Source organism: Vipera ursinii (genome assembly GCF_947247035.1).
Source record: "Vipera ursinii genome assembly, chromosome: Z".
In the NCBI taxonomy this organism is placed as follows: Eukaryota; Metazoa; Chordata; class Lepidosauria; order Squamata; family Viperidae; genus Vipera; species Vipera ursinii.
In genome coordinates this window covers 78,071,110-78,087,181 of record NC_139517.1, presented here as the reverse complement: position 1 = coordinate 78,087,181, position 16,072 = coordinate 78,071,110, and the positions used below count along the sequence as shown (strand labels likewise).

The 16,072-nt window shown below is 37.3% G+C and overlaps 1 protein-coding gene across 1 annotated transcript in view; it reads left to right on the top strand.

The window, feature by feature from the left end:
* Nucleotides 1-8,795, top strand: part of LOC310650182 (collagen alpha-6(VI) chain-like) — a gene marked incomplete at both ends in the record, with an annotated part of 76,122 nt that extends 67,327 nt beyond the window's left edge. The window contains 7 exons of the mRNA XM_083379013.1: nt 698-760; nt 1,266-1,328; nt 2,836-2,872; nt 4,584-4,595; nt 5,253-5,746; nt 7,269-7,365; nt 8,107-8,795. Of these exons, the coding sequence (XP_083235139.1) occupies nt 698-760; nt 1,266-1,328; nt 2,836-2,872; nt 4,584-4,595; nt 5,253-5,746; nt 7,269-7,365; nt 8,107-8,795 (1,455 nt within the window). The remainder of the gene's footprint in view (nt 1-697; nt 761-1,265; nt 1,329-2,835; nt 2,873-4,583; nt 4,596-5,252; nt 5,747-7,268; nt 7,366-8,106) is intronic.
* Between the last annotated feature and the right edge of the window lie 7,277 nt (nt 8,796-16,072).

Below are 16,072 nucleotides of genomic sequence, written 5' to 3'. Positions count from 1 at the left end.
AGTATTTCTGGTGAAAAATAAGTTATTTAGCCCACAGACTAAAACTTGTTGGGAAGTATAGAGAGATCTTAGCAAAGTGATTCAGTGATTCAGTGTGAGTGTCATCTTATTCAGATCTATGACCAGTACTACCAGTTCATCAAGCACTGAATGTAGCTTCTCTTCCTGGTCCCACCTAACCCTGATCTTCATTTTTAATGCACATTTATTTATTTACAGGGTTTACATGGCTACCTATCTTATCCATTGATTCTACATGTTTCATAATAATCCATTAAAACACAACTAAAAAGAAAACTACATTTTACAACAGGCGCCACACCACACAGCCCCCAGATGAACTGGTCGATGAATGTTCACATTACAGGGGGCATTTTTCATGATATTGGAGCAAATCAGCATGAGGTTTGGAGGGGAAAATCCTGGTAGTACAGTTGCAGCATGGCAGCAATTTGATTCTGGTAGTAGCATAGGTTTTGTGCTAGGTTTGGATTTAATGTTTCAATAAATATTTGGTACTTTAAAAATTCTTGTAACTTTTTTTCTGTTTAGAGATATATTTCACTCAGCTTGATAGGTTTCTAGACAAATGAAAATATGGTTGCTTTGTTAAGGTATTTTTTACAAATCTGGTAACAATCAGAAGTATCTAATAATAATTTCATTTTCAAATTTATATCTATATAATTTAATTTAGGGTGATGTTGGCAATCCTGGAATTCCAGGAGAAATTGGGTTAAGAGGGATCCAAGGGCAAAAGGCAAGTAATTAATATTATTAATAACATTTTTCACAGTCTAAATTATTTAAGAGTGATTCACAGTCAAGAAGATACTATGAGTAATAATAAATCCAACTGTAATCTATAAATGCTACTTCCAAAGGAAAGTCTGTTGCAGTATGACATATAAAACTGTTAAACATGCAGGCAAAAAAATATATTTTAGGGCTTCCGTGCATTTTGTAGAACTTTTATAAAAACTACTTTTTAAGATTCCCCTTGATTGCAAAAATGGCTTACAAAATGGAGAGAATTCGGTAAATATTAGATACAAATCCAAATTTCTTTGGATTCATAGAATTAATTATATATCTCTTTAAATGATAGCCATAAAGAATCAGAATTATTTATCGATGTTATATGATAACTTTAACTTATCACTTCAGATCAATTACTGGATTTCATTAGCATCACTCACTTGAAATTTCCAAAATGGAGGGCTGATTTTTTTTAATGGTAGTTTATCCAATGTCATTGTTTTCAGGGTCCTGCAGGTGTCATCGGCCAAAAAGGAGCTTTAGGAAAGCATGGTCCTCCAGGTCGGCGGGTATGCAAATTTATACCATTTTCTGTAATTAACTTTATTTGCAGGGCAATTTGTATTGCAGAAAGATACAATAGTAGCTTGTAAACTAAGTTTTTTATGTCAGTGCAGCAAGTGAACTGATTGGGCTCATGTAGATGGATTATTTCTTATGAGTAGGATGGATAATATCCTGGTGGTATGTATCACTGGAGCTATTTGGTTTGGGTTGCTGAGATCCTCCAGTCATGCTGTAATCTTCAGTTTTCTGCTGAAACCAATGAAGCAATTACCCCAGTGTTTTAAGTATACACAAGAATAGACAAGAAGTATAGACTAAGTATAGACAGTATAGTTTTAAGAATAGACTAAGAAAAGACAAGAATAGTTCTTTATACCCTTGAACAGGTTTTTAAATTTTAATACATTAAAACAAATTCTAGCCTCCCTGCAAAATAAAAATGACATAAAATAAAATCTCCTAGGACAGCCCATAATTTCATATGATCATTGTTGTTATTATTATTTCTATTAATCTGCACATTGAAAGACAACTTGCTGCTGTCTTTAAAATTAATTTTGCTTCTGTACGTCTTGGGTTGGTTTAAGTCACAAACATTTATTTGATGATTACCCTTATATTGTAGTCCTAAACAACATAATGGGAGGTGAGCTTAATGAAAGATTTTTATCCTTGCATGTATGATTTTTTTTTATGCTTTGAATCTGTGAAGATATATCTTTTATCAAAGAAAAGAAATGATTCAGTCGGTTAAAGAGCCTGGGGTAGATTAAAGAGATAGATATATTGATTTATTTAAAATTATTTAATGTTTAACAGAGCACTGACTATTGAACTCAATTGACAATTAAACCCTTCCCTCAAGATCACAAAATTAAACTCATGAATATTAACCCATGAATTAAAAACCACATTAAAAGTATATCAAAGTTTCACTCACAAGAACGATTAGAAATGGCTGTTACATTGATTGCAATTGTATATTCATGGTTGTTTTAATTCCTACTAAATACATTTGGCTGGTGCTTCTGCATGTATGCACTATGTTTTTGGATCTTGCTGTTATTAATCTCAGATGTTCATACAGTGAATGTGAATGTTAGAATAGCTGGGGGCATATTTGTTATGTCCTAGTAGTTTATATAACAGCTTGGCTTTGAAGTATGTTGTGTTTATAGTTCCTAAATGGGTCATTTCATAATTCCAAGTTATAGAAAAAGTAACAAATAGCCAGGCTGAATGAGAACATTTTGCTGTAGTTATCTCTGATTATTATACCCCTATCACCTTCATTATCCATGGTTCTTATTCATGAGAAGACAATTCCTAATATTTTATTCAAACATATTATTTCTCCCTCTCTCCTTTCAGGGTAACAAAGGATTCAAAGGCATGGCTTCTTTTTCAGTAAGCATTTGTTATATCAAAGTTATATATTAAAAAGTATTTATAGAAACATTTTGTTCAAAACACCCATAGTCTTTAATTTCTCCTTTTTTCATTTTACAGCCATGTGAGCTCATTGCTTATATTCGGAAACACAGTTGTAAGTATCAATTTGTAACATAATAATTGTCTTCTGCAGACATCCAAATAGCTGGAGTGCTTTTCCATTCTAATATATTCAGTTAGGCTTCATATGAGTTGAGCAGTCTCAAACTGAAAGAAGCCAGAGTTTCCAAATGCTGCAGACATTCATACTCAAAGGGGCTATTAAAATAGTGTAACTTCAGAAGTTTATGGTACTGTGGATTATTCTATTATGATGCTAGAAGGAGCAAAGACAAAATCAAAACACACAAAAACAACCCAACCATGCTTTTTTCTGCTATTGTTGTTTCTACACAATTTCTTTTCTGTATGGTTAAATGTTCCCACACAAACAGACTATATCTGCCAATTTCTTAGAAAAGCTAAATCTTTGATAGTTTACTATGACAATTCTGCCAAATTTACAGATAAAACTGCCTCAATGTACTCACATCAGATTTCTTTCAAAGTCAGTATCAGCACTGACACCTTTTTCTGGTTGAATTTTGCTGGATAATATGGATAATTTGGTACTCTTTGTCCTGCATTAGGAATGCACTAACTATGGCCTCAAATCCAAATTAGCCCAAATAAAGCTTAAGTGAGAACTTCCTATCTGCTCTTATAATTGGAAAAGAAGAAAATTAGTAAATGCATGTGAAATAATCCTGTTAAATTTATTTAATGTAAATAGATGTAAATATAATCAGATTTAAAATTAAATTAATCAGACTTAAGATACTTGTCATCCATTTCTTTGTTCTGCCCATGTCTATTTTTGGGGAATTTGGCTTTTGGAGTTCTATTCTGACCATGTTTATCCTGGAGATGCCACATTGCTTTCCTTTGTGACTTTTGTCATTGTTATTACAGGAACTCAGCTGGATACCAATCTGGCCCAGGCTACTTTGAAGGTTCTCATAACTGTAATATTATTTATGGCCTAGCCTATTCTTACAAAATTAATCCAGAGAAAGAGGGACTGGTCCAATGTCACCCAGCTGGTTTTGTGCCTAAGGCAGAATTAGGACTCTTGGTCTCCCAGTTTCAAGCTGGGCACCTTAACCTCTACACCAAATTGGCTCTCTTGATGTTCATTCATTCTGAACCTCCATCAACTATATTGGTTTTTTTTCCTAGTGAATAATACTTGTTGGCACAACATTTCAGTAGATAAATATTATACATATTTTAAAATATTCAGATTTTTCCTTAAAATCATATCATCTTTTTTATTCTTTCATTTCCTTCAATTTTGACTTATGTTTCGTTCTATTTTTTTAAAAAAGTTGTCCTCTATTGTTTGTTTAATAAACCTCAAAAGCAATCCCCATACCCATAATGGAAAAATTGCTGCACAACCTAAAAATAAGCACATTAGGAACAATAAAAGAAAAATAAACCCAAATACATTGAATAACCGAAATAATTTGAATAGTGCTCATGGCTAGCAACATGCATAATAAAACAAAAAACAAATAGAATAGGATCATTTTTAATAAGACAGCATTAGGAAGGGGAAAACTACAGTCATTATTAGATTCACTCAAATCAAACAAATTTTTGCTTTATATAGATAACCTGTGCACTTAAAAATAATCCTCAGATCATTGATATCCAAGTGTGACTGTAAAGTAAGAGACAGAAAAATACATTTAATAATTTATGTAGAAGAAATATCTGCTTGCTAAACAATAATACCACATTATTTTCTCTCTTTTCTTTAGCTTGCTACCAAGGTAAGCTTCATTCTCCATTTAAATACATTCAAATATTGACTTATCATGTGGCATTGTATTGTGAACAGTTTGCAAGAGAAATATCATCTAGTATTGCTTGTGGTCACATTATTGTCAAAGTACAACATGTGTACTTTGAGATTAGCTGAGCCTCGCCCCGTGCTCTCTCCCCCCAACACACAGTGACAACAAACCCTCCATCCCACCACACCATGTGAACCAATTACACCACACACCGGCCTTCCAAGTCAATTCTGCATAAGATTATGTCCTATTTAAAAGCCTAACAGCCCACGGATAAAAGCTATTTTTCAGCCTGTTGGTACGGCTGGCTATATTCCTATATTTCCTACCGGATGGTAGGAGAGTAAAGAGATACCGTCCAGGGTGTGAGTCATCCCTGAGAATCTTCCTCACTCTTCCAAGGCAACAAGCCCTGGCGATGTCATCCAGTGGTGTCAGGGAACAGCCCACAATGTCTTGTGCTGTGCTCACTACCCTCTGTAATACTTTCCTGTCCGCGGCTGTCAGACCAGCATACCATAGGTAGCATGCTGCAAAGAAAATAGGATAGGGAACTGAAAATAGTTATCTTTTGAAATCTCCCCACCTTTTTTAAATGTCTAGTTCAATGAACAATCTGTGTTATTGTTGTAGGAACTGCAGAATGTCCAGCATATGCTACGGAACTAGTATTTGCTTTGGATATATCCCAGGATACCACACACCAGATGTTTGAACAGATGAAAAAAATTGTCATAGAAATTGTGAACCAAACGAACATCAGAGAGAGCAATTGTCCTGTGGGAGCCAGAGTGGCTGTTGTGTCCTACAGCTCCAACACCAACTACCTGATCCGCTTTACAGATATCCAGAGCAAGAACAAGTTGTTGCAGGAGCTCAACAGACTTTCTTTCCAGAGAACAACCAACAGACGGGACATTGGTGGATCTATGAGGTTTGTTGCCAGGCATCTCTTCAAGCGAACTCTCCAAGGTGCTAACGTGAGGAAAGTTGCTGTCTTCTTCAGTAATGGAGAGTCTGACCATCCAAGTTCTGTCAACACAGCACTCCTTGAATACAGTGCATTAGAGATTGTCCCAGTCATTTTAGCTTTTAATAACATACCTGAGATCAATCGTGCTTTTCTGGTGAGATTAAAATTATAATCTTTCACTTCTTTTACATCCAGTAATAAGTGTGTTCTCCCTAACTGACAGCTATAACTTTGCGCATGTCAATGTTTTCTAACATAAATAAATTAATAAGGAAATAAGGTATGAGAAGATATAATTTCTTTGTTCTATTAATTTTAGTTTTGAATCATAAAGAGAGCACAAAGATTATGCATGATCAAAAATGTGTGATGCATTATGTCTGTGGGCTAGCCTCAACATAACAAGTTACAAAATATATAATATTAAAATTAGAGCAATAGTAATAGCATTAGACCTATATATACTGCTTCATAGTGCTTTGTAGCTCTAGCTGTTTTACAAGGTCAGCAAAGTGTCCCCAACAATCTAAGTTCTCATTTTACTGAGTCAACCTTGATTGTTATTGTTTCTTTATCTCATGTTACAGATATCCAATAGCAGCTCTCCAATCACTACGAACATTCAGACCATTTCTCGCTTGCTAAACAATTTCTCTATTCTCCAAATGATTAAAAATTTCTTGTCTATATTTTTGTCTATGCTCATTATTCATTTTGATCCTTTCCAGTGCATAGCTTTCAAGCATCCTTCTAGGCTGTTTATCCTCTTGCTAAAAACAAAAAACAACATTACACCAACCTATTGGATATGTGTCTCTGGACGTTAATTGAGGCATAGGTATCCAGAAAGACTTCATACTATCTGAGTGTGATTCTTCAGTTAGCACCATGTTAATGTTTTTGCCTATATGCCACTACAAAATCAACTTTATAACCATCACACAGGGTGGTAGGAACAGAAATCAGTCTTAATTTAGTACTAGTTAGTATAACACCAGAGAACCCATTTGGTCTCTGGCACTAAGTTAAGGCACTAGGCTAGAAACCAGAACTAATCCTAGTTCTCCTTAGGCATGGAAAACAGATGGGTTTAGGCCAATATCACTCTTTCAGCCCAACCCATTTCACAGAGTTATATGTACTGTAAAATAGGAGGAGGAAGGTGTATTAGACATGTTTCCTGCCTTGAGTTATTTATTAAAAATAATACAAGTGGGAAATAAATAACAAACAAACACCTGCAAACATGGATTAACATAGCAGTTTGTTTTGCTTGCATGATATCACTTGTAGTGGGAGCAGGCCAACATTTCTCTGGTGGAATAACGACAGCCCAATTCCACCCATAAAACAGCAAAACTTCAGTTCCTCTTTTTTAACCTTGTGGTCTTCTGAAAGACTGCGGTATGCTTTTTTGATGCAATTCTCATATCAAAACAACTTTCTTACCGAAGTGTATATTTACCTAAACCTTTTTTTTAAATTGCTGAAAATATATGCATGTATTCTCAAGTACGCTGGTGGAGAATGGAAATAAACCCTTTAAATTTTATGTTTTACTTTAAGAGGAGAAGAGAATACCATGTAAATTATTGGAGCTCCTGATGCAAAATGATTTAATCTTAATAAATAAATAATGCATTGTATAGCAAACTTATTTTTTTTTTAATTTTTAGGTGGATGATTCTGGACAATTTCAAGTCATCACCATCCCCACTGGGGGAGATTACTCACCATTTTTGAAAAGATTCCAACTGTGCACACTTTGCTATGGTATGAAGAATGTTAATATCATGCACATATTTGAAATAGATGGTGATAATTTTTGTATTGAAGCAGAAGCCTGAAAGAGTTTAGTGTCTTTGGGTTTCTGATGAATTGTTACTTGAATATATGTCCATTGTTTTATTTTTTTAATAAAAAAATATATATGAGTCTCCCAGAAGAAGGAAGCAGAAGCCACCAGCCTGATGATGACAGATGGGATTCCGTCGAAACGTCGCCCCTACACCTTTAGTTCTACGCGGGGAAAAACCTGAATAACCAAAGATCCAATAATTTGCATATATATATATATATATATATATATATATATATATATATATATATATATATATAGCCTTTTCAAGGCAGTATATATGGGAGACTCACCAACCAAGCTCCATAGGAGTGGCTCAGCCAGGTCCCCACATTTCCAGTCCAACATCACAATAAGTAATCACATTGATTCTCCATGTAGTTCTTCTGCCAGGAGAACTGGAGAAAATTCCTTTTGTCAAGTTTCATTTGAATGTAAAATAGAAAAAAAGGCTCACATGAACTCTTCAATTAGGTTTCTTTGTCAAAATACCATGGTATAAAAATGGAACAAGCACAATTCTGGAAATATGTGCAAATAATTTGCTTGAGAACAATTCTGTTGAAACTACTGTTCCTAAGTATGCAATAAAACCAGTCCCTGGAGCATTATCTTGTTCTTTGTAAAGAGTAACCTAACTTTCTGTCTTTTTCCAGATAAATGCAAACCAGATGCTGCCTGTGAACTTAACAGAAGAACCAGACCACCATGGGAATATGTGGATGCTGCTTTCATTCTGGATAGCTCAAGCAAGTTAAATCCTGACGAGTTCGAGAAACTGAAGGAATTTCTAAGCAGAGCTCTGAACCATTTTGATATTTCCTCTCAGCCTGCAACTTCTTCTGTTGGAGACAGAATAGCTTTGGTGAGCCATGCTGTACCGGCATTCAAACCACAAACCCAGGTGATACCTGTAAAGAAAGAATTTGATTTAGTGACTTTCAATACAACACAGCTCATGAAAAAATATATCCAGGAATATGTTCAACAATTGGATGGTCAAAGTGCTGTTGGCCATGCTATACAGTGGACAATTAACCACATTTTCTTACATACACCATACCCAAGGAAACACAAGGTTATCATTATTATATCTGTGGGTGGAACAAGTCAATGGGACAAAACAGTGTTAAAGAAAGTGTCTCTAAGAGCCAAGTGTCAAGGCTACGTCTTGCTGGTAGTTTCTGTGGGACGGGTCTATAACAGCACAGAGCTTCAAGAGCTAGCAAGTTACCCTCTGGAGCAGCACCTAATTCAGCTTGGCAGAATTCACAAGCCTGAACTAAACTATGCCATTATGTTCCTGAAACCTTTTCTACGTTTTCTTCAGAGTAAGTGTTCGTAATGTGTGTGTGGTTTTTTGGTTTTTAATCTGTGCAAGGCCTTCCCCATCACAAATGTTTTTCTTCTTCATTATTGTTTTAATAATGCAGTGGCACTCAAATTAATTGCATTAATCTTTTTCAAATCATCTTCTTTATGTCTTCATTCTATACAGAGAGTAATGTGGGTTTCTTTTTTTTTTTAAGTATAAACTCTACATTAAGCCAAACTTTCCAAAATTGGCATTTTGAAAATCTTTGCATACAGCAAAGACAATTTGGAGGGAGGCATAGGACCAACTGGTCATGGATTGTCTTCCCTGGAATACAGAATGCTTCTGTTCATGAAATAGGTGCTGTGTATAATTTTTAAAAAGTTGGAATGGGAATTCTATCAAATTCTCCCACCTATAGGAGAAAAAGTCTATGCACAGAGGAAAGATCAACTCAGACTGATATTATTAATACAAAATATTATTTTTAATATTAGAGGGAGTTGATACATCATAATTAATAAATGGAGTTAATTTTTATTTTTCTACTTGCTCATTTATTGACTCAAACAAATTTTCAAGGAAGGCCAAAATTATTTCCAAAATAACAAAATTGGAATTTTAAACAATTATTGCACCTTAAATATAAAAAGCTGACCCAATTCATGTATAAATGTTTTCTGTTTTTGTAAATTTAATGTTGAAAAGAATATTGCAAAATATTCAATATGAAAGCATTTTTATACTATTTATAATGTTCTAAATGTTTACTTTTTCAAAATAGATGGATTCAACAGCTGTCCATCATTTGAATTTGTAACAAAAAGTCACAAAGTCAGCACAAAAAAATCAAGACATGCTTTTAAGTATCACAGTAACAAGTATAATGTTCTAAATGTTTACTTTTGTGCTTTTGGGTGGGGGGTCAAAATAGATGGATTCAACAGCTATCCACCATCTGAACTTAAAACAAAATGTCACAAGATCAGCACTAAAAAATCTAGACATGTTTTGAAGCGTCACAGTCACAAGTAAGTCAAGCTACTTATTCATTATTCATTATAAATTAATTGCCCTTATTGTTTATATGTTCAACCATCCATTTTAGATTTGAACTATTTTCTGCTCAATTCACCTACTTATATTCATATAAATAATTTAACTGAAAACTTAAAAGCATTCTGAAATCAAGGGAACAAAAGGGAAGATGTAAGACGTATACAAACAGTAATTTGAAAATGAATAAAATGTACATTTATTTAAAAGAGCTAAGCATTATACAATTACGAATTCATATTCTACTGAATCTGCTTTAAGTATGATTAAGGACACTTCAATCTTTAATCTATTATTGTCATGGCTAGTTTGGACTTTGTTCTTTAGTATGTGGAAGGATTTGTAGAATTAGTTTTATTAGTCTTCTGAACATACTCAAAAATGCTTTAATATTTTTCAGATGATTGACAGAAGATGATATGAACCTGCACATCTGCAGTTGCAATGAAACACAACTTTTTATTCTGTAAATTGATAGAAGGAAAAATTAATGTTTATAATAATGTCAACTTGTTTTTTTCCAATGATGTACAGAATTTTAGGAACAGCAGAAAAAAACAAGATGTAATATATAAAATTTGTGGAATGATTGTGATTCTTGTCACATTTTGAAAGAAAATCTTTCTTTTTCAAGATTAACATAGCCATGTCTTCTGGATGTTGCTCTTATCTTCATTGTTCAGAGGTATAGTTGAATAGGTCAATGTCCATTCATATGCTATTTTAGCCTCTCTTTTGAACATGTAGATGGAAAATGATTGAGCAATGTGTGCATTACAACTAGTATAATAATATTACATCTGACAAAATACTCATATTAAAGTGGTTTACTGTAACAAGTAAACAAATAAATTTTTAGACTTTATTCAAAAATACATTTGGGGATTCACTCATTAGAAGCTATGATCAAGCAATGACTGCCAGACTTTTCAGTCACACTTAATGTAGGACAAGTTAGTTACCACTTTTTGATTACAGTTGTAAGTAATTCTCATTAATGGGCTTCAAATCAGCATTGTTAATCCAGGAACCTCTTGAAGAAATAGTCATTCTTAAAAAAAATTGGATGCTCAATAACCTTTTTATTACAAGAAGATATTCAATGGCTTTTCCAGTGTAATAGTAAATTTAGATAATATTTGCATTCTGTACTTGAAATGTTATGCTGAGCAATACTCATGCTAGTATATTAAATTTCCTAATACATTAATGATATGTTTGGCACTTTGAAAACCTCTGGACTTTACTATGCACTTTGAGTACATATTATACACCCTGGCAATCCACTCAAGAAAATGTTACATTTTTATATTCTTTACTTCTTTTCCCTATTCAAATTTTGTCTATCTTTTTCAACCTGTTTTCAGCAACACAACTGACTTATTTTATTCTGTTTCCTCTGCTGTGTTTCTGAATGTCCGGTTTGGAGTTAAATGTATTCTCCTTCTCTATTTTGATAATAAAGAGCTCTCAATTAGGTATTAGTTTCTATATTAACTCTCCTTGCTATTCTTTAATTTCTTGTCATGGTTATTTCTTTTAAAGAGTCATTAATGTATGTTTTACCATTAATTCCAGAGTGGTGTCAAGTTGAAATGTAGCTATATGTTCTCACAAATATCAAGATATGCATTTAGACAACCTTACAAATGTTTATATAGCATAATTAATACAATTAGATCAAAATTAAAATATGAGTCTAAAATTTAAAAATATAACAGAATGAGTTCAGGACTAAAGACACCTCACAGACATAATAAATAAATAAAAGTTTAGCAAGCTGTTGATAAGCAAGACTGAGGTGAGTCAATTCACCTGTTCACATTTAATATATTTACTGTGCTTGATTTTGCCTGTGCTGAGTAGCAGACTGGTATGCAGGGTCTTCTACTTGCCAAAGAAGAAACATAATAAATCCTAGTTAGGATACTACATAGGAGGGAAAATAACCATATCATAATCATAATCATAACAGTAAAGTTGTAAGGGACCTTGGAGGTCATCTAGTCCAACACCCTGCTCAGGCAGGAAACCCTATACCATTTCAGACAAATGGCTGTCCAGTCTCTTCTTAAAACTTCTAGTTTTTCGAGCATTCACAGCTTCTGGAGGCAGGGTGTTGCACTGGTTAATTGTTCTAACTGTCAGGAAGTTTCTCCTTAGTTCTAGGTTGCTTCTCTCCTTGATTAATTTCCATCCGTTGCTTCTTGTCTTGCCTTCGGGTTCTTTGGAGAATAGCTTGACTCCCTCTTCTTTGTGGCAGCCCCTGAGATATTGGAACACTGCTATCATGTCACCCCTAGTCCTTCTCTTCATTAAACTAGACATGTAATGTGATCTCAGAACCGGCCGCCCTGTTTAGGCTGACTCGCTCCCTCCTTAATCAGGAGGTGAGGGAGGATCCCTTGCAGGGTCGTGCCGAGGAGTTTGGTCAACATCTGTCGGATAAAATCGCTTGAATTCGGACCAGTTTGGACTCCAGCTGGGCAGAGTCTGACGATCAGGACACGGGCGGTCTTGTCAATGTTATCTGGGAGGAGTTTGATTCTGTGACCCCTGATGAAGTGGACAGGATTATGGGGAGGTTGAGCTCCACCACATGTTTATTGGATCCGTGCCCTTCCTGGCTGGTTTATGCAGCCAGGGAGAGGACACGAGGCTGGTTCCAGGCGGTGATATCTGCTTCTTTGAGTGAGGGTAATTTCCCCACCGTCTTGAAGGAGGCGGTGGTGAGACCTCTCCTCAAGAAGCCTGCCTTGGACCCAGCTGTCTTGAACAACTTTCGTCCAGTCTCCAACCTTCGCTTTCTTGCGAAGGTTGTTGAGAGTGTGGTGGCGCATCAGCTCCCTCTGGTCCTGGATGAAGCGGATTATCTGGACCCGTACCAATCGGGTTTCAGGCCCGGGTACAGCACGGAGACGGCATTGGTCGCTCTGGTGAATGATCTCTGGAGGGCCCGGGATAGGGGATATTCCTCTGTCCTGGTCCTATTAGACCTCTCGGCGGCTTTCGATACCATCGACCATGGTATCCTGCTGCGGCGTCTCAGGGGATTGGGAGTGGGAGGCACAGTTCTTTGGTGGTTCTCCTATCTCCTGGGACGTTCGCAGTCGGTGTTGGCAGGGGGGCAGAGATCGGCCCCTAGGTCTCTCGTTTGTGGAGTTCCTCAGGGTTCGGTTCTCTCGCCTCTCCTGTTCAACATCTACATGAAACCGCTGGGTGAGATCATTCGTGGTTTTGGAGTTGGGTATCATCAATATGCTGATGATACCCAACTTTTCATTTCGACCCCAAACCACCCCAGTGATGCCCTCGCTGTGATGTCCCATTGCCTGGAGGCGGTTCGGGTCTGGATGGGGAGGAACAGACTTCAACTCAACCCTGACAAGACTGAGTGGCTGTACATTCTGGCATCCCAGGACATTCAAAACGTTCCATCACTTTCTATGGGGGGATGAGTCTTTACCCCCCGTAGATAGGGCTCGCAACTTGGGAGTCCTCCTTGATGCACGGCTCACCTTAGAAGATCATGTAGTAGCCGTGACCAGGGGGGCTTTCGCACAGGTTCGCCTGGTGCGGCAGTTGCAGCCCTATCTGGACCGGGATGCCCTGTGTACAGTCACTCATGCGCTCGTGACCTCTCGTCTTGACTATTGCAATGCTCTCTACATGGGGCTTCCCTTGAAGACCACTCGGAGGCTCCAACTGGTACAGAATGCGGCCGCGAGAGTTGTCTTGGGAGTTTCCCGGTACTCCCATGTTACACCTTTGCTCCGCGAGCTGCATTGGTTACCAGTTGTCTTCTGGGTGAGGTTCAAGGTCTTAGTGATGGTCTTTAAGTCCTTACATGGCATGGGTCTGGAATACCTCGGGGACCACCTGCTGCCGGCGTCAACTCCCCTCCGCCCCGTGCGTTCCCACAGAGAGGGCCTCCTCAGGGTGCCTCCAGTCAGAGAATGTCGGCTGGTGGCCCCCAGGGGGAGGGCCTTCTCTGTGGGCGCTCCGGCTTTGTGGAACCAGCTGCCGGTTGAGCTCCGGATGGCACCGGATCTCCGCTCCTTCCGTCGCGGGTTAAAGACCCATTTATTTGAACAAGCTGGCCTGGCCTGATGGGGAATCACTTAGGGTTTTAATATTTATATATATTTTTATTGTTTTTATTGTGGGCAATAATTTAATTCTTTTTTAATTTTTGTATTTTTGTAGTTTTAAGATATGCCCTGTTCACCGCCCTGAGTCCTTCGGGAGAAGGGCGGTATAAAAATTTAATAAATAATAATAATAATAATAATAATCATCATCATCATCATCATCATCATCATCATCATCATCATCATCATCATCATCTTTCAAAGATCCTGTATCACTGGAGAACTACCAGAGGACTGGAAAAGAGCTGATGTAATTCCCATCTTCAAAAAAGGGAAAAAAATGGATCCAGGAAACTACAAACCTATCACGCTGACCTTAATACCTGAGAAGATCTTGGAAAAGATAATCAAGCAACGAATCAGTGAACACCTAGAGGCAAACAAAGTCTTTACCAAAAGCCAACATGGGTTTGTCAAAAACAGATCATGCCAGACAAATCTTATTGCATTCTTTGACCAAGTGACAAAATTAGTGGATCAGAGGAATGCTGTGGATATAATTTACATGGACTTCAGGAAGGCATTTGATAAAGTAGGCCACCACTTACTACTTGATAATATAGAAAACTGTGGGTTAGACAGCATCACCAGCAGATGGATTTGTAGCTGGCTGGCCATACTCAGTGTGTGATCCTCAATGGAACTGCATCTACATGGAGGGAAGTGTGTAGTGGGGTGCCCCAGGGCTCAGTTCTGGGACCAGTGCTCTTCACAATCTTCATCAATGATTTAAATGTGGGGATAGATGGGGAACTCATCAAATTTGCAGACCACCACAAGCTGGCAAGAATAGCCAACACTCCAGAAGACAGGCTTCAGATACAGAAGGTTCTGGACAGACTTGAACATTGGGTGATATCTAACAAAATGAAATTCAATGGTGAGAAAAGTAAGATTCTACATTTAGGGAAGAAAAACCAAATTCACAGGTATAATATAGGTGATACCTTGCTCAACAATAGCAACTGTGAGGGATTTCGGAGTCGTAGTGGACAATCACATATGAGCCTGCAATGTGCTGCAGCTGCCAAAAAAGCCAACACAGTGTAGGCTGCATTAACAGAGGGATAGAATCAAGATCACATGAAGTATTAATACCACTTTACAATGCCTTGGTAAGGCCACACTTGTAATATTGCATCCAGTTTTGGTCACCACGATGAAAAAAAGATGTTGAGAATCTAGAAAGAGTACAGAGAAGAACAACAAAGTGTTCTGTTCCAGCTTATGACCAGCCCTGATTGAATGTCAGGGAAAACCCCTTTTTATAGTCAATAGGCTGGAAAAAATCCAAATAAATTTATTTACAAAGAGTTCAAACAAAAGTTAAATGAAAAGTTCAAGAGTTAAACCAAAAGTTCAAACAAGAGTTAAACAAGAATAACAGACCAGGACTCTAGCAGAAGATCTTCAAACTGTTGCCTTCAGCAACCAGCACCTCCCACACCTTCCCCTTTTATCAGCAGTCCCAAGGCATGGCTTCTCATTGCCTTCTCCCAACTTGTCTCATTGCCTTCCTCTGTTCTGCTCTGCTAGATTGCCTCCTGCTCCTAGCGTCCCTGAACAGAGCCAGCTGTGGATCATCTTCTTCCAATCCCTCGTACTCACACGGCTGAGTCTGATGAAGAACAAGACGGGAGGGGCCAGGCTGAGAGTCCTGCAGTGCATCAGAACCTTCCTCTGACACCAAAGGTTCTCCAAACCCCTCCTCCTCCTCCTCTTCAGAATCATCTGCCGGAACCACAGGCTGACGCTGAATCACAACACAAAGATGATTAGGGGACCAGAGGCTAAACATAAGGAACAGTTGCTGGAATTGGGTATGTCTAGTGTAATGAAGAGAAGGACGAGGGGGGACATGATAGCTGTGTTCTAATATCTCAGGAGTTGCCATTATGAAGAGGGAGTCAAGCTATTCTCCAAAGCACCTGAAGGCAGAACAAGAAGCAACGGATGGAAATTAATCAAGGAGAGAAGCAACCTAGAACTAAGGAGAAATGTCCTGACAGAACAATTAACCAGTGGAAAAACCTGCCTCCAGAAGCTGTGAATGCTCCAACACTGGAAGTTCTTAAGGAAAGACTGGACAGCCATTTGTCC